Raw genomic sequence first — 20,080 nt, 5'->3', positions numbered from 1 at the left:
AGGGGTCCAAACATTTGGGAATATTGAAAAGCTTCTAAAATTAGAATGCAGTTGCAGTTGTGAATAAAAGTCTGCTGATCAGTTGATTTGTGGCCTTTCTGTAGCCCTGGAGCTTTGATGTTTGGTCTGCTTGGCGTTTGGAACATGCTTTGTTTAAATGCTTTTGGTAGTACAAAGATACTCCCCTCAGTATGATAAGGATTTTCAGTTGTACTTTGTGTAAACAGACCTCTGATCTCATTTTGGTCATATAGGACTAATTGATTGTTCTTTCAAACCTTTGCCTTTTCTTTTGAAGCACATAGTTTGGGTTTATATAAATATAAACCGAAGGCAAACATGACATCCATGTATAAATGTTTCTTTCAGTAGCTGGCTGCATAATATGGAATCAAACGTGATTCCTGAAAATGAAATGGTCTGTGTGGTAATAAGTTATCAGGTGTTCTTAGATCATCTAGAAGAAAATTTTAATCAGAAATTATGTTACATTTACAGTATAGGAAGAAAGTTTCCCCTTTGGATGGTCTTGAGATCCAGATTGGTAGCTGCCTCTTAAGATCTTATATTTACAAGTTGAAATCTTGTAAATTCATTTGAAATCTCTGCTTATCCATGAAGCTCATTTGATTGTCTTGAATAAATCCCTTATCTGTACTGTTAATCTTCTTTTGTATGATGATTATGGGGGCACAGTAGAATAAAATCAGCACAATGCATTCTGAAATATATTTCTGTTATTTTTATACACAAAGATCCAAATGTATGATCTGAATGTCTGTATATCTTTGCCACACAGTGTTATCAGAGCTTTATGTGAGTGTGATTGCTTTTTCACATTGCATGTTGGATGACTTTGTTTACGAAAAAAATGAAACAAGCAGCACTTTTGTTAATTGTTCATTCAGATTCCTTCCGTAGGAATGGAGCACTGATAAAATTCATTGACAAACAGACAACAATTCAGAACATACGAAAAAGAGGCCATAGTTTTTCACAGGACAGTATGTGGAATAAATAAGATATTAAGGAGCTGGGTTTTAAGCAGGTTTTTCCTGGTGATAATGATGGCAAATTTACTGAAACATGGATTCATTTCCATGTCTCGTTTAGGGAACTTTAACCTATAATAAGCAGTCCCTCAGTAGAATGGAGTGAAGGAGGAATGTTGTAGCTACATCCTTCCCACAGTTGTGTGTGGTGATAAATGTCTACATGGGAACCCACATTGTCTTTTGTTGTCCAAAGACGTCATAGGTGGATATAAACATTCCCTCTTGAGCCCAGATTTTGTTAGGGCAAGAAGATGGAGTTTAGGGAGTGCTGGCAAAACAAGACAGCCAAGTTGCTGTGTGGTAGTAAGTTATCAGGTGTTCTTAGATCCAGAAAAGCTCCTCTAACTCCAGCCTTGACTCTGCAGTTGCTTTTGGCATGGCCTGGCTTCTTGTTATAGTTTGCAGATACTCTTAGATGCCAAGAATGTCTCCTTATCTATTTAAGGTGTGGCTCAGCAATTACCAAAAAGTATACTATTCTGTTTTATTTCAAAGAGCTAGTAATAGATTTGAGTAGATAAGTTGACCAAGGAAAGGTTATATGAAGTAGTAGGTTTTCTCTATTTTATAAAGCTGTATTTCACTTTTCAAAAGTTTTTATTTGTGTAGATAGGCATGCATGATGTTTGATAACAAATACATGCCATCCATACTAAACTGGTTTTTGTTTTATTAGTAAAGGTAAAGGTTTCCCTTGACATTAAGTCCAGTCGTGTCCGACTCTAGGGGGCGGTGCTCATCTCCATTTCAAAACCGAAGAGCCGGCGTTTGTCCATAGACACTTCCGTGGTCAAGTGGCTGGCATGACTAAACGGAACACCGTTACCTGCCCGCCAAAGCGGTACCTATTAATCTACTCACATTTGCATGTTTTCGAACTGCTAGCTCTCCTTAAAAAATGTTTCCTTTGAAAATGTATAAATGGTGATGTGTTACGGGATCAATGAATCTTTATGTTGGTTTGGGATAGTGGTGGGAGAAGAGTTGTTTTAAGGATGCATGCTTAAGTTCCTTCTTTTGTTTTATCACCTACTGGCTACATGCACACTGTGCTGAGGGAATGTGTGGCATTTCCTTGGTTGCGGCAGCCCCATTAATTACATCCATAATAAATGAATGGCTTTATTATGTCATTCCCCTCTTTTAAAAACCAACTAATCCACATGGAATCCTCAGAAAAATGGGTGTATTGATCTTTCAGTGCATATATAATATAAATGCTTGTGTTGTTCTGCTGGATAATTTTGGAGAAATGCTTACCCATATTCATGAGTCCTGTGTGGGTGTGACAGAACTAAATTAAAAATAACATGAATGGCTTTTTTATACCTCTTTTTAGTTTGGATAGTATTTATTTTGAACTGGGGAAAGATCATAGGTTCTATTTTTTTTATCAAGTCTAGGTTAATTTTAAGAGAAGTTTCTAGGAAGTGAAGCTGATTAATCTTAATTTTGTTTCCTATCAGAATTCTTGGATTTGAGCTACTTGTCCCAGGAAAGTTAGATGTTTCCAAGACACCCATGTACCAAATGCTGGAAGATATTTATCCAGCTTGATACTATTATTTTTGTGACCTGCTAGTTATTTTTGAACCTGAGGATATTGCTGTGCTTGACCATTTTAAGTCAAGTAGTGTTTTCCATGACCTCATCAAGTTGACTGCAAGATTCAGTTCTGGAAGTATATAATTATAATCCCTTTCTCTTGATGAAGGCAGCTTATTACTAGCAGGGCTGCAACTGGATTGTGATGCAGTTGTAGTGGGCCTTTGGAAGCTTGACTCCATTTTAATGAAATGGTGGCAGAAGAATGCTTACATGTTTGCCAGTTAAAAATAAAACAAAAAGAGAATGTATATCTTGTAGAAAATTGGTGTGTTGAAGCATACCTGCAGTATGAGACATTATACACTTAATGAGTAGCCTTTCCAATGACATTTCTTTGGATGTTGTGGGAGCAGAAATCTGGAGTGTCCAAGACTTTTGGTTTAAATCAGTTCAGCTTAAATTCTTCAGAAATGCTATGGCCAAGAATCGATAACCTTCATTTTTAGCTAACTACATTAACTTTAGTTTGGAGACTAAATTCTGTGAGGAGTTTAGGCCTTGGGAAGACATTGTGGGTCCAGCAGTCTCCCACAGCCCAGTTTTAGGGTCCTAAGTCCCTAAGTCCCTAAGTCCAGGGTCCTAAGTCCCCCTTTAAAGCTGTTCTCCCAGAACACAGAATAAAAGGACAGGAAACACTTTGTTAAGTTTCCCAGCAGGCTAAGTTGCTCTTGGTGCCTGTGACCAAGTAAGTAGGAAATTAAAATGGCAGTTTTTGATTCCTTAGAGACCCAGAGGCAAATCTTAAAAAAGAGGTGAAAAAAACGTTTCAGTTTCCTTCTTTAATATACTTTGGATGAAACCGAAAGTTTTAAAAATAATTTAATAATTATGAATAATTAAAACTTCTAATAATCAACTAATATTCATTTAATTATATATTGGGCACAATTTTATGCTTAAACTATATGAGAAAATAGCCCAGAAGGGCAAACATGATTTAATAGGTGTAACAGACATGGTGGGATGAAGACTCCCATGACTGGAATATAACAGTGGAAGGATGCAATTTTTTCAAAAAGAACAGAAGCAGTAGAAATAGAGGAGAGCTGCACTGTGTTAAAAATATCCATGCCTGCTTAGAAATTCAGTTGAATGATTTGGTATGCTGGGGAGAACATTTGGCTTAAAATAAGTAGAAGTGGCTGCTCAACTATAGATTGTGCCTTCTGAATTGCATATTTTTCAAAGAGGCATGAAATTGTAGTGATGGAAGAACTACCCTGACATATGGTGAGACAGAAATTCTGCCAGCATGATCCTTCTAGAAGATTCTGTACTTGTTGGCAATTTCCTCCTTCATAGGGTGGAGAAGGCATGAGAGGACTTAATTGATGAAGAGGACTTTGGAAAAAAGTGCATGTAGTGCTTGATTGTGAGACTGACTGAAACTGAATGTATTCAAATATACATCCTTGACATTTAAAAAAAAAAAACCTCAGAGCAATGATAAATAGGATCCTGTGGCAGGAGAGGCTAATGGGTGAAGAGTTTCTTAAGAAGGAGACACTGAAATGGTGTAGCAAATGATGTCAGTGGGGAGAAAAAATGGAGGACAGCAGAAGAAGCTAACATATTTACATGAACATCTTAGAGAAGTTTTGGAAAAGTTCAAACATTGGAAAGAGAAAGAAGGCCCGGTCACAAATGAAGTAATTCTGAAGTATAGAGTGGTGTCAGGAAAGTGAAAGATACTATTCTGCTATATTCTGCTTTGGTCAGATTTTTATTATTACATCCATTTCAGAGCACGGTGTTTTTAGAAGGATTCAGACAAATTGAAACAGGTTTAGAGAAGAACGTTCAGGAAACTAGAAACTAAGTCCTGTCAGTAGAGATTGAAAGAGCTGAGTATGTTTAGTTTAAGGGGGAAAACATGATAACACACTTCAAGATAGAAGAAGGTAGGACTTCTTCTGTGGTGGAGACAGAATCCTGGATTTAAATGAAAAGGTAGCAGATGATAATTGAATGACAGGAAAAAAAACTTTAATAAGGGCAGCTTGACAGTAAAATCATTTGCCCAGGGAGGTGATAGACTCCTCTTCATTGAATGAGTTCAAGAGGGGCTGGAGATAATCTGTCCAGGATCTTTAATTTCGATTCTTGCATTGACCAAGAGGTTGGATTCAGGGGCCTCAGCAGTCTCTTCCAGTATGATTTGGTTAAATATTGTGGCACAATGGAGAAATATCGGGATAATCCAATTTTTGTTGCATTTTTAAATAAGAGATGAAGTTTCTGTATGTTTCTGTATAAATAAATACAAGCCATTTCTCATCAGGCTTAGATCTTTTTCATTAGAAGCAGTTGTGTTTGTTGTTGAAATTATCTGCAAAATTGCTACATGAATGTCTGATAAATTACATTCCATACTAGAACTGTTTTAAGAAGAAAACAAATATGTCACTATTTGGTCTGTGCTGGCAATTATCTTGATGAACTCTAGCTTTGCTGAGAAACACTCCTATTCTTAGGGAGGTCTAGCAAGAATTCCCCGTTCACCTTTTTTCTTATCCATATCCTAGTACATTCTGATTGAGTAGCTTTGCATTTCAAGGGTTTTAGTTTGCTGAACAATGGAGAAAGGCTCTTAAACCATCTAGTGCCTGATTTTGCCTTTTTTATTTTAACATTTGAAAGCTGGGCTGACATGCTGAGTTCTCTCTCCTCTATTTTGGCCAAGATCTTGCCAAGAAGATGAAGGGGTGAACCTGTTTCTGGATTGTGCCAATTCAGGTTGCAGAGTGGGGTCAAGAGCTTAAGAGAGCATCCATAGGAATAAGCCAGTCTGAAAAGAGCACCTTCTCCGAGCCCCTTCTGCAAGAACAATAGCAGTTGAAGGGTTTAGTCTTGGTTTGTCACATCCTAGGTATAAATCCATTAATAATCAGGGTTTCTCAACCAGGGTTCTTCGGAACCCTAGGGTTCTGTGAGAGCCCACTAGGAGTTCCCTGGGAGATCACGATGTATTTAAAAAAAATTCAAATTTGGGCAACTTCTCATTAAAGAGGTCAGTTTCATTCTTTATTTTTAGTTTAAGAATAAACTAATGCTTATATACAGGCCAACATAGGAAACGAATGTAATAATTTTGCAACTTCTGGCCTGTATTTTTTATAAAGCTTTATTAACTTTCAAGATATAATTAAAACACAAAATACAGAATATAGAACAGATAGAATACAAGTCTAAAAAGGTGACTTCTGACCTTCTCCAGCACAGATATAAAAGCACATAAAAGTTAATCTCTTGCTATTAATTAAACATGTAGTAACATTATTTCTCTAAAATCAAACCATTTAATCATCAAAACCCAAAATCAGAACTTCATTTTTTTCTGTTACAAGCAAATAGTCCCAAAGTGACTTCCAAATAGAAGCAAATCCAGTTCCAGTATTTTCTCTTACCAATGCTGTCAATTTGGCCATTTGCGCCAGCTCCATTAATTTCACCATCCATTCTTCTCTTGGGGGAACTTGTGCATCCTTCCATCTTTGAGCATATATGAGTCTTGTTGCTGTTATCATATAACTTCTGGCCTATATTTGAGGCTGAATGTGCAGAGGTTCCCCGCGGTCTGAAAAATATTTCAAGGGTTCCTCCAGGCTCAAAAGGTCGAGAACGTTCCATCTATTGAGACTACAGTATACAGCCCAAGTTATATGCTGTAAACCCAGAAACAGCTTTAGTTCTTCATCAGCTGCAATCAAATTGGTGGAATCTACAAATTCTTGGCTTCAAATTCCAGGTGAGATTCCTGGCTTGCTTATTATTTCTCAGGATTATGTACGTTCTCTTATTGGGAGGTATAGAAATAGCAATTGCTGTTCCTTTTCTATCCTATTTTGAACTTGAAATGATGCTGGTGTTATAGATAGGATGCTCGAACCCTTTCAGGGATGGTTAAGAAAGTGGCAGGAAACATTTTTGTGAGCAGTAGCATCTTCACAGCTTGCCAGGCGCTGTCTTCACAGGTTCTCCACTTTTCTTCCAAGCAATTTTGGGCCACAAAAACCATATGAAGAAAAATGTTTTAAACCTCCTCTTGTGCCATAGACGTCATAGTCGCCCTGTTTTGAAGTGAACCCTAATTAAAGTAGAGCTCTTTGCAAATGACTGTAATTTTTGTGCAAATAAATATTTTAGCATTCCACCTTTTATTGCTGAGGTGGTTTCGGTTTGATTGTTTTTCCTCCCTAAGTATTTTGGCTAAGAACAACTCACCTAGTCCTTTTCTTCTGACATTTTGAAAATGTAGGGTTTTTTTCTGCCAACTTTGGGAAATAGCACATAACCGTAGCAACAAGATTGCATAGAAACTGGGCAGAAATAACATTTTCAAAATGTATGTAAGACCAAGTCAATCTTTATATGCAAGGTTAGGAAATGTGACTGAAACGTCAATGGCTGATAAGGTGAGTCTCAGCTAATGATGGAAAATTGGCTTTTGTTGTCTAGCTTTGACCTGAGCAAGGTTTTCAACTGTGTAGGCAGATATTCTCATGGATGATTTGAGAAAAAAACCCACATGGGAGTGAATGTCTGGAATCATCCTTTAAAGAAATTTGAAGAAAGCTTATGAGTTGTGCAAATTCCTTCTTGATGCACTCAATGGGAAGACAAATATTGTGTCAAAGATTTCCTGCTCCAAGTATACCCTTCTGTATTTGTATTTGTGTGTGTGTGTATTTCTATTTATGTATCTGCATGCATGTTTTCTGTTTCTACTTCTGTTTCCTTGTGATGAAAATAGCATAAGCCTAGTTAGATTTTTAACCCTCCCTCCCTCTCTGTCCTGTACTCATAAGAATGAACATTCACATTTAGGTCTATGTATATGAGAGATGCAAATGTGAGTAGATTAATTGGTACCGCTTCGGCGGGAAGGTAACGGCGTTCCGTGAGTCATGCCGGCCACATGACCACGGACGGGTCCTTAGGGACAACGCCGGCTCCAAGGCTTAGAAACGGAGATGAGCACCGCCCCCTAGAGTCGGACACGACTGGACTTTACGTCAAGGGAAACCTTTACCTTTACCTATATGAGAGATACTATTCTTACATATTTTTAATGAAATGGGTTTCTACTTGTTAAGCATCTGTATGGGTTTTCTCACACTTCTTCAGTTTGTGTGGATTGTTATTTTATGTCCCAAACGAATAATTCTTGATGCATTTAAAACCCAGGTCTGTTGCATGAAGTGAATGAGCTGAAGTCAAAGCAAAACTATTAAGACTAGAGCAGATATCTGTAAAAATCTAATCATTTTTATTTCTCAGTGCTGTAACTCTTTATGCCCAGAGGGTGCTTCAGATTCTATTAGTTTTGAATGGGGCGGGTGGGTTCCAGATGGATCCTTCCAGCTCTGAAAAGCAGCTGCTGCTTATAGTTCATTACAACTCTTTTAAACTGTTGCCGCTTTGATGGGCTCTTTCATTCGTACCAATCTTTCTTCCCTAACTTTGGAAAGTAGGTTACCAACAAGGCATATATTATTCTATAAAGCTTTCCCCCTCATGTTATTAAAATATTATATTATTATTAATGAGCAATGTCAATACTTGATGTCTGGAACACCATACCTCCTGAGATCTGTGGGACCCCAACCCTGTAAGCATTTTGTAAGTCCTTGAAGACCTGGATGTTTGCTTGGGCATGGGGCCTGGAAGTTGGGGGATGCATGTTAGTTCTTGGTTGCTGTTGTATGTTATTTATAATTTTGGTTATTGTTTTTATTCTGTTTTTAACTGTTAGTCGCACAGAGTCATGTATTTGAGATGGGTGGCAGTATAAATTTATTAAACAACAATAAAAAAAAAGTTAGGTGAGCCCATCACTGTGAGTTTGTCTATCTTATGATTGAAGATGGTTTTATCTTATCATTTCATTACTAATTGTTGTTTTTCTTTTTGGGGGAAGGGGGTTGGTTTAACTCTGTGTGTGCTGCCAGAGTTGCAATTGTGAGACAGGTAGCTAAGTAAGTTAATATAATGAATAAAGAAACAATCAGCTGTGTTGTATAATAAGATGCTACATACATTAAAGTGATTAAAATAAACCAAACATGAGGGGAGAAGAAAAAAGTAAGGAAAAATGAGATCCATATAATATCAATATAACGTTAATTCAGTCCTTAAGCTTTTATTAAAATTTTTATTGTTAACATTCCCGTCTGCTTTGCACATGGGATGATTGGACACAGGCAGTTACAGGGGAGAGAACTTTGACATCATGTTGAGATGTTTATATTTGTGTGTAGAATGTTTAAATTAGAATATAATTTAATTTGCCTGTAAGAAAATGCTGAGGCGGTTTTTCCCACTGTAAGAGGGAAAATTTAGTAACACTGAAATATGTACATCTGGTTAGTACCTGATTCCTGATAGTTCTGCCTTAGCTTGCCAGCATTTGCGAATGTAATTGGTTTAAAAATGTAGAGTTGAGTTGAGAAGACATGCCCAGAGCTCAGATCTGTGGTGATTATTCTCTGGCATTTACACTGATCTGCTTGCATGCCCTTGCACATGCATGTGAACAAAGTGTAGCATAAAGTAGTAGATTTCTTGCCAGGAGATTCATGTATTAAGAAATCATAAGGGGTTGATTTTCCTAGGGATGTTGACTTATGAAAGGTCCTTGCGGGAGATGTGAATCTCTACTGCCTTATGAAGTGAAAATAAATCCTAACTACCTTAGTGAGATTTGCGAATAATGTGAAATGTGGGTGGTCTGATGGTGCCTTGGACTAATGTGATTCGACCACGCCATGAACGATGACGTCCAACGATGACTGGGAGTCATGCCAGTCGTGGCAAAACTGCGGGAAGGAAGGCTCAGATGGTATGGACACATCATATGCGGCAAAGAAGACTTGGTGGTGAGAACAGCCATGTGCCTGGACCCTGGTGGCCGGCGGCCCTGTGGTAGACCCAAGAAACAGTGGATGGACCTCATTAAGGAGGACATGGAATGCATGAACGTCACCCCTGAAGTTGCCTTGGACTGAGCCAAATGGAGACGGATATGCCGACAAGTGGACCCTGCCATAAGCGGGAAAAATGCTAAGAAGAAGACCTTAGTGAGATTTTGACTGGCTCATTTCTCTTTTTCTTCAGTCCATTGTTTTCTTACAGTAGCAGTAAGAAGAGAGTAGAAGTTTCTTAAGGCTAAAATTATGGCTATATGCAAAGTCTGTGGAGTAAAGTTTTATAAATGCCAACAGTAGTTTATGAAAGTGTTGGCCAAAATGTCCCTGTATTGCAGGGTTTCTGTCCTAACTACCAGGAAACACACTGAGACAATGACTTGGTCTCTAATATTTATTACTAGTACTTAACAAGAATCCTAACAAACTGAGGAAGCGTGGGAAAAACCCAGCCATATAAACCCCAAAGGTTAAGGCGGTCCCGATCTGTGTCTCTTTGAATGGCTGAACAGTTCCTCAGTGCTACGCATGCGCTTGACAGTCTGGGTGGGAGCCCCCTGCTCGCCATCCTTACTCATGACAGTTTCTCTTAATAAAATGCTAAGCGAGTCAATTCTCTGTTGGTTCCAGTACTAAAAAAGTAAGGCATATTATTTTTTAAAAACTGTGCTATGATGTATGAATATACATTTTAAATGACTTAACTGCCCATTCTGTTTTAATCTGAGAAAGTTAAAGAGTAGGTGTAAAATTTCCAAAAGACTTTTTTTCCCCCTGATTCTTTTTAACACAAAGAAAGGGTTGTTGAAATATTTTTGTCAATTTTGATTGTTTGTTCCACACTTGCATGGCCAACAATTTTGTATTTTAGAAGGACATCATGTTAACTTATTTTGAGCAATTGTATTTGCAATGCTCTTCCAGACAAAGGTAATGAGATAAGATGAGGATCCCTCCCTCCTCCATTAGCAAATGAGGTTGTTACTTGCTGGAAGTTTGCAGTCGTGATAAATTCCCAGCTTTCTTCTGTCCGTAAACATTGAAAGATTGTTTCAAGACAAAGGTGGACACTGCTCCCTCATCCCACCATATGTATGCTGATACGATGAAGGCATTTTATTTATTCATGTCAGAAGCATCACAATTAAAATAAGGCATACTGTACAACACAGAATTTAAAATGTAAGATATAAAAGTTAAAATATATAAAAGTTAAACAGATCTTGCCCAGAAATTGGCAACATTAATTGTGTTCTGTCACGCTGTCATGAGGTCTTCAAATGTGCATTGATCAGGGCACAGAGGACAAGTGTACATATGTGTTGTCTGCATGTCTCCACATTCACAAAGGGCAGAGGCCACCGGATAGCCCTGTTTGTTCAGACTGTCTCTGGATCTTGTTATGCCCATGCGCAGTCTGTGCAATTATTTCCATACTTCCCAACTTTCGCCTAACCCAGGTGCCAGCTCCTCTGCTGGTTCCATCCAAAGTTGGTTCTTTGTAGCTTTCCATAGGTCCGGTCTACTTTTAAATTCATCAACATCTTCCTTCGACCTAAGGAAACTTTTCCTGGATTTTAACCTCTGAGGAGCTGGTTGTAGGCCATTGTTGTTTGGATATTGATGATTTAAGCCTCTCTCCATATGCTGCTGCTTCTCTACAGACAGCAGGTGGAGCAAGGCCGGCTTGGTGGTAGATCTTATCTAGAGAGGTAGGTTTCAGACATCCAGTAATACTTCTGCTAGTTTCATTCAAAGCAACGTCTACTTTCCCAGCATGTGCTGATTTCTACCAAACTGGGCAGGCGTATTGAAGGAATCGAAGTACAGAAATTCCGGCTTCTCAGTCTTTATCAGAAAACTGAGATTTGCTGCCAAGCCTGTACAGACAAATTTCTTGTTGTTTTTCCAGTGGTGTGTGTTGTGTCTTTTCTACTGATCAAACAAAAAACTCTAGAGGCTGGAGTAAATGTTTCTGCTTCTTGCTTTACTGAAACTTTCAGAAGAACTAACTGAAGATAATCTGCAAGAATTACAACACACAAAGGCAGAAGTTCAAATTAATGGAGTAACAATACTAGATCACAAGCATGCTCGATCGTTTAGTAACAGGAAGAACCCAATACTCTACACTGCTTAGTTAGACATGAACCTGGACAGAACAGTCAGTTATGGATTGGCAATTAGGTGATGATACCCTGGAAGTGCTTTCTGCTCAGGAATTGGCCCAAAAGTGCAACTGTTGGTTAGCTGGTAGGTCTAGCTTTGTAGTCATGTTAAATGTGTCATTCATCATAGTGTCCTGTTATCTGCAAAGATCCACCAGTAATCAGAAGAGCCCAGTTGTTGGTGGACTTGGAAGGGTAAGGATATGGAAGGTCTGGCAATTGGGAAGTGGCCTTAATTTTGTAGCATTGAGTAACAGATTAGGCAAAGTTCACTGGCTACAAATACTTGAGTGGAAAGGAGAGAATGTGTGGGTTGCTCCTTCATTGAACTTAATGAATGGAAGTTCAAGAGAGTTGAACTTGAGCATGGCAGGTTCTAACCGCCACATTGGTATACTTCTTTTTGTTTGCTAGAACAGTCCTGCAAGCCATGCCAAGATGCTGCCAAGATGAACTTCCTTTGGATTTTGGACTGGACAACACTGTTGTTATTAGCTCTGGGTTAGAGTTTCTGCTTGCTTAAAATATGCATCTACAAAGTACAACATGTGTGGTAGTGGGTAAGAGGTAGGAACATGCCTGGAATGGGAAATACATTTTGCTTCATACCCAAAACAAGTAAGTTTGCTGCAGAAGCTCTGCCAAACTATGTATTTTGGATCAGTTGTGGTTCAGTAAAACCCAAACTTGGAATGTTTTGGTTCTTCCAGGTTTTAAGCTAAACCAAAATTGGGAGAGATCCTGGAGTGATTTTATGAATAGGCCACTGTCCATTCTCTCCCCTTCTATCCATAGCCTCTATCCTGGCCTGCCTATTTCCATCTTTCCAGTGCCTTCCCTCTATCCCTCCCTTAATCCATCACTGCCAGTGTCCCACCATAACATATCCGTGCCCCAGTCTCCCCAGCCCCTTCACTCCCTCTCTCTCACCAGCAACCACTGATGTTCTCACATGGCATCATCAAGGAAAACCCTCAATCATAGCTTTTTCCTTCCCCATCCGTAAACCCACTCCTACCTGGAACATGCACATTTTGACCTTTATCTTGAGCAAAACAACCTTGTTTTGTTGTATATAAGACATGGAAACACATATTTTGGTTTAGGCATAGACCACCCAAAACCCGCTGTTCTGTGCATGGAATGATTCATGCACAGAATAATTTGAACATGTCTTACGTAGGAGGGACAAAGGCTAAAATGGGATGGATGATAGCAGTATATATGGCATGTCATGGCATGGAAAAAAGTACAGCACTCAAACTAATTTAAAATTTGGGTCATCAGTTGGAGATTTGGAAACTTGAGTCACGTGTTGAAGAATCTCATTGAAATAAAGGTCTTTCATTTGAGAGTGTAAACAACTTGCTGGGTCAGATCAAAGGGCTACATAGTCCACATTTTGTTTCCCACACTATCCATCTCTGGAAGCTCATAAGCAAGATGTGAGGGTAACAACTGTCTCCTAGTGATGGGTGTTTTTTTTTGTGGCTGGCAATCTGCGAATAATGTTCATTTGTTCCTCCAAAAGTTCTTGAAAGGCTGAGTAGAGTTGAAAATAAATAGATTTTATTTTCCTTAAAATTGCAATCAACATAATCTAACATTTATCACCACAGAATATTACCAAACAATATTTTAGGCAAACAATGTCAAAACATGTTGTTTTTTTCCCTTTTATTTGTCAGTGACTTATTTTAATTGTGTGTGTATTATATACACTTAACACTGGTTCACATTTCTATATTAAGATGTTTTCTCAGTTTAGCAGGATGTGTTATCGCGTGCAGGTACTTTTGCATGTATATTTCTTGTCTTTCTGCAAGCGCCCATGGAATAGAAGAAATTATACTTTTAGGAAAGCAGGAAACCCATTATATTCAAAATACTGAAATTTGTGCTTAAATTAAAGCCAAACCAAAACAGGTGCTTTGGATGCCCTCAGTGGTGAAAAGCCCTGAAGATCTTGCACTGAAGCTTAAGATTTTATTTATGTATTAGATTTATATTCCTTCTTTCATGCAGCTGCTCCATGTTGTATATGTAGTACACCTTCCTTGGGTTTTTCCTAATAGCAGTAACACTGGGAGGTACGTTGACTTAGAATGTATGACTGAGTTTCCCTGGTTGAAGGTGGATTAGAACCTAGACTCCCCACCTTAATTCAACACCTGAACCACTATAGCAGACAGGGTCTCATGTGAAATGTGTTTTCTCTCTCTTCAGTTGATCCAAGCAATCTTCTTACATGGTGAGTAGTTAAAGGTTGTCTAGTCAGTGTTATGACTAAGTAGAAGTTTAACACTGAAGGTAATGGAAATCCGATGCCATACTTGATAATTATACTTCACTTTTTCTGAACATTGTGGAGTCTTGCACACTTTTCCTTCCAGTCCAACTGATTAACCATCAGCTGGGTACCACTGAGTAGATGGCTGCATTCATGCTGCTAATAGCAGCGAAGAAATAATCTCAGGAATGCCGCTGGTTGGAGAAGAAGCTTTGACTTTACAGTCTCCCCATCAATGAAGCATTGGGAAAAAATGGAAATAGAGTGGATTTATGTTTGTAAGTTAGATTAAATCATGTACTGCATATAACACAGTTTACAGTTAAAAATCCACTCTTTAACTTAATGAAATACATTATGTTAAACTTAATTTATTCATTAAAATATGCTTAGTGTATAAAGTTGAACAGCTCTGCTTATTTTGATGATTATAAATTTATTCTTGGAATGCCCCTCAAACTACTTTTCCCCTTATAAGTGGAATAATAAACTGAGGAAATCTAAGATACGTACCATTTGTTCAGTTCTGCTTTTTTTCCCCCCCCAGAAAAATAGGCAAAAAGTTAATGCTGAAAACAAATGAAACTGTGGGGTGGGAGTAAAACAAAGTTATTTATTCTGAGCTTGTCCTCAAAACATTTTCAGAAAAACAGGGTTCAGGCATAATATATATTTTGCCATATTAAATGTCCTTGTTTTCTGATTCTGAAATATTAGCAGCTTCTGAATATTTTGAAGGTTCGCCTTTCCGAAGATAAACTCTTCTATCCTTTTGCGTGTTCGTTTCCTTCTTGGTTTGGTGTATTTCCAAACATAATCAAATTTCTTTTATTTATCTGTTTATCAATCATACAAAAAGGTCTGTTAAAAACTTGGTTTTCCCCAATCTTTTTTTCTCCCCACATCTGTAATCCTGTTAAAGATCACTAGCGGTAGAATAAGGTCTCTTGAGCAGAATAAGGGAGTGGGTGAACATTTTTGTGGTTTTCCTTAGAGATCCTAAATGAATCTTGGGTGATGAACCATTGGTGCAACCTGTCCTTGTCAAGCAAATTTTATGCCCAGTTAGATGATAGCAGTTAGCTGGCCTTGGTTGATCTCAAAGAGCTAAGCATCTGGGTTGTATTAACCAGATGCCACAGCTGCAAGCCAGACTGGAAGTTGAATTCTATCAAGAGCCTGGCCACAGCAGACAACCTGACATCTATTTAGGTGCAACCCATCCAGTGTAGAATATTATTCCATCTGAAAGGTGACATAAGCAGCTTGGGGACTCTCTGATCTGGTACTACTTTTGGAAAACATTCCCTAGTTTCAGCAGGCTGCCATTGGCTACTGTGATTTGTATTCTCACCACTGCAAGTACTCTGAATACAGCATAAGGGTTTGGAAAAATCAACTACCACAAAATGCAACCATGTTAACAATAGTCTTAGGACAACTTAATTCCTGGTTCCTGGGAACTGGAAACCATGATTTATATACTTTATGAACTAATTTCAGTTGGTGATAAGCTAGATGGGAAACTTTCATTTGATACAGGTTACAAAATTCATTTCTATGGATTGGAGTGGTAGTTGATAATCATAGTTACAGCTGTTACATACTCTGATTGTGAAGATGATTGCATTATACATACTGGAGTGAATTTAGGAGCTTGAAATGAAATGCAAGTTTAAGCTCTAAACCATGGTTTTCCTGTTTTGTTTTTGTTGTTTACAAGTTCAAACTGCTCTTGAAGTTCTAAACTGTAATTAATATACAGTACATTGTACTTTGGTGGGATATCCATAGTGATAAAACGTCACAATTCAAATATGATGTGAAATCCTATCCTATGCTTGATTGAGCATGTTAAAACTGAGTCACCCAAATTTCAGGAAAGAACAACATCTTTCCAAGGAATTCTTGGAAAAACAGTAAGGTCAGTTTTAAATTGAGCTGTACTCTTAGTAACTTGATGAACAGATCCAGGCAGGGTTTTTTTTGGCAATGCTATTATCTTTTTCCAGGAGGTAGGCTACACTGAAAACAAAACCCAACAAACAATAATAAAACTATTGAAAGGTTTCCTACTTCAGTGAACAGAGGTTGCCCAGTGCTAATTCTAAACTCTATTGTTACTCCCCAAAGCAATCCCATTGCAACTGCCTATATACAACTCCAGAACGTAGCTTAAAATTAGAAGGAGTCTAGTTTTTAAAAAGGCATATGCTTTTGTGAGCTACAACTCACTGTAACAGATGCACAGAATGTGGCTTGTTAATTTTGTTAAGTGTTTCTGTCTTCTGTGAATTATTTTTACATCTGCTAGTTCTGGAAGGAAACAGATGTTCTTCAGACCAGACAGACAATGACTCTGTACACGTTTTGGAAAAGAACTTCCCCAGCAGGAATGCATTCTCCCCTTTTTACACACACATACCCATCACTCCAGTACTTTGTTTCCATACAGCTCAGGCTAGGTCAGAGCAAGTCTGGGAAATGTGCCCTATGTGGGAATTGCCTCTAATCCAAGACAGTACCCTTATGTTCAATGAACACTGAACTGAATTTGCAGATTGTTTCACTTTAATAGTGGTTTCTGAAATGTGCAAATCCTGTGTAACTCTTTATTGCCTCATTATTTTAGGTATTAACGGTGGCTGTCCTGCAGAAGGAGGACAATGATGGGTGATGCAAGTGAAATGCTGGCTGCAGCTTTGGAGCAGATGGATGGCATTATTGCAGGTAGAACATCCACCGTGTTCTTCTTTATCTCTACATTTTATCCCTGGAGGAGAAACCTCTAGGGATTGATCAAGTATTGGGAATTCTGTTCAGATAGGAAAGAAATCCAACCAACAGGACTGTCTTCAGATGTACACGTCAGTTTGCTAGAAGCTCTCAACCTTCACTGTCTGCTTCTCAAAGCTGTTGGGAATCTGAATTGCCCCTTAGAGGCTAGGAGGGTTTTCCTAATGAGATTAAAGTGAGTGCATGTCAAACTATGGGAGGGATGAAAATGGTAATCTGGATCTAGTTGTCACAAGCCAATAGATTATAGGAGACTTCTGGGGAAGAAATGGTGGACTGAAGACAGCTCCATGAAAAATGGAGCTGATGACCACAGTGGAATGAAGAGCCAGCGAATAAACTGGCTCTTCGTAGTTCTTCTCTGGACAAGGAAAGGAGTTGAGATCACCCACAAGTGCTCCAGGCAGTTGCTCCTTGCGAGGAGATCGCAAGACAGCGGTCTCTGGCAGGTTTAGAGCTCTGGGAGGTGAGGGAATAACCATCTTGTTCAAACCGTGGTTGGCGCCTTTGAAAGGACACTGTGTTCACATACTAACTTTCTAATCACTTTCAGAAATTGCTTATTAACTGCTTTTCAGCTATTAGGAACCTTTGGATCAACAAGTTTTATAGCACCAGGTGAGTTCTCTTCAATCCTTAGCGAAAGAAGTTTTAACTACAAGTTTGAGAACCTTAAAAACATTTTTTTAATAAACAGCAAAACAGTGATAAAACTTTGATTTTAGAAAGTTAAAAATGGACTAAGGGTCCAGATAAATTTGAAATAAGATTTTGGAATTAATTATAAAAAACTCTTCTTGTGTGAAAATGCTTTTGTTTTGATTTTTTTTTTAAATAATAAGACTTTAAAAATTGGACACTAGAGGGAACTAGAAGGAACTAAAGATTACAGTTAAAGGAGAAGAACACTTAAGCTCGACTTACGGTTACAGAATGAAGCAAAATATTTTAACATTGAAGGGTATTTTTGAACAATGGATCCAGAAATTAATTTTAATAGTGTCTACCTTTTATAGATAGACTGTGTCTGAAAGATGTTATGCAAGAGGAACAAGTTCTACCTGACAAGACTGAGATTGAGTTGAAAGTGGATTTAAAAATGACAGGCTACAAGAATGACATGGAAAAAGATGTTACCCTGGACACACACAAGAAACTGGCTGAAGTCTTAAAAATTAAAAGGGGCATACAAATAACAAACCAAGAGAGTGACCTGGACAATTTTCCTATATTGGATTTACAAAAGAGGCTTGTTAAAGCTTTGAAGAATTTAGTGAGAAGGGACAAAGAGAAAAAGAAAAGAAATAAAATTCTACAACATTATTTGAAGGGACTAAAGATCAAGGTTGTTAGAAGTGAAAGGAAAGAATATAAAGTTGGTTTTTTGGATCAAAGCTAAAATAGTTATGTTGTTATCTCTGGTAACCCTTAATGGGCTTTTGTTGACATCAGGACTGAAATGACGAGGCTTTAAGGATTTGTTTATAGAAAAGGGATGGGGTATGGGAAGAAGAGACCATTTGTTGTATTTTAAGAGAAGGTGATAAGTCACTAAATTTGTTTATACTTGTGATGAAGGTGGGAAGTCACTTCTTTATATATTTCTTTTCTTTTTCTTTACTATATTCTTACTTTTTCTTTTCTGTTTCTATTTCATTTTCACTTTTTCCTTTTTTTCCTTTCTGCACCTTCTACTTTTACTCCTTTAGGTATTTTTCAGTTTATATTAGTTTTTACTGTTGTAATTATAATTCTTAATAAAATTACTATTAAAAACAAAAAACAAAACAACCTGCACCCCCAGCCAAGAGATTATAGTAAGATTATCTGGCAGGAGAGCACACCAAAGAGTATGTTGCTGAATAACATATTTACAGTCAAGAAAGTTTCAGTGACATAATAAATAAAAGAAGACAAAGATTAGATTAGGTGTTGATTCTTTTAGCTGCTGGGCTACTTTTCTGTGCAAAGAGAAAGATGTTTGTAAATGCTATGAACGGAGTTCTGTTGTATCTAGATTCTTCCCCTCCTTTCCCCAGCTGTCTGAAATGGCAATTTTTTCAGCAGTTTAGGAGAAATAGCTTTGGCCTGTGCTCTATCTGCTGCAGTTCTGAAAGAGACAACCACAGAAGGGGATTTCTGGCCAATCTTGGAATTGATTTTGGTTTGATCCCTTGCCAAGTGAAGCTGTGCAGATGGCTATTTATGCTAGATAGGTCTTCTGAGTGGGTGCAGAAAAGTTATAGTTTGCTCCAGATTTCTTATTTTCTCTTGCAAAATACTTCCAGCAGTGGAAAATGCTTCCCCTCACCCTCTTACCTGTCTCAGTGAAGCCCTCTTCACTTCGTAGGCTGTATATAATTTGTCCAACGGATGTGGAACATCACTGCTTTTTCTACAGTAGCGTTTCTATCACTTCAAGGCAGTGTTTCTCAACCTTGGATGCTTGAAGATGTGTGGACTTCAACTCCCAGAATTCCCCAGCCAGAAGTCCACACATTTTCAAGTGGCCAAGGTTGAGAAACACTGCTCCAAGGGATGTTACCTCCAGACTGATAAAGGTGATTAAGCACCTAACAACCACCTCCAAATTCTTAATTAAAGATTAAAATAAAATCCATTGTCACACTTACGGTACTACTACTGTTAGAATTCTTTAACTTGTGTGGCTTTAAGAAAAGTAAGATAGCTTTAATTTCAATGACATTTCCATGGTTGTTAGCTTTTATAATGAGATCTTCATATTCGGTGAAAAAGTACCTCTGAATTAGCAGTTATTACAGTATGGAAAATGAGGGAGGTGTTTTCATTTCATGCATTATTGGTGAGCTTTGCAGAGGCCTCTGGCTAGCCCCCAAGCCAGAATGGGCCCAGATTTTGTCCAGCAGAGAATTTCTTAAGTTCATCATATGTATGAAAGCCTAGCCCAGCCTTGTAGCTATAACTCAGCTAATGATTTAGCTTGTCAGTGTTTGGTTTTGCAGCCTGCTGGGGTATCTGCAGATAGGAGATGAAGAATTCATCTGTCTCTTTTTTATCAGGCAATCCAGGGAGCATTCTGTTTGTTTGCTTATCTATTACAGTTGTCTCTATGTTGTCCTTATTTATTTATTTACCAGGCTTATAGGCTGCTCCAGTCATCATCGGCGTACAATTCCCCAAATCCATCATTTGGGTTAAAATAATGCATAATAGTCAGAGTTAAACCCCAAAATGTGCACCGGGAATCAAATGTTT

General features: G+C 38.1%; 1 protein-coding gene across 2 annotated transcripts in view; it reads left to right on the top strand.

Annotated features, from left to right (window-relative positions):
- PPFIBP1 (PPFIA binding protein 1) overlaps nucleotides 1–20,080 on the top strand; it is a 128,603-nt gene that overhangs the window by 49,493 nt on the left and 59,030 nt on the right. For both annotated transcript variants that reach the window (XM_063308118.1, XM_063308117.1), the window contains exon 3: nucleotides 16,680–16,777. In XM_063308118.1, the coding sequence (XP_063164188.1) occupies nucleotides 16,714–16,777 (64 nt within the window). In that variant the 5' untranslated portion in view covers nucleotides 16,680–16,713. The remainder of the gene's footprint in view (nucleotides 1–16,679; nucleotides 16,778–20,080) is intronic.

This window comes from Candoia aspera, chromosome 7 (assembly GCF_035149785.1).
Source record: "Candoia aspera isolate rCanAsp1 chromosome 7, rCanAsp1.hap2, whole genome shotgun sequence".
Lineage (NCBI taxonomy): Eukaryota > Metazoa > Chordata > Lepidosauria > Squamata > Boidae > Candoia > Candoia aspera.
The sequence above is the reverse complement of the archived record's forward strand: the minus strand, read 5'-3'. Positions and strand labels throughout refer to the sequence as shown.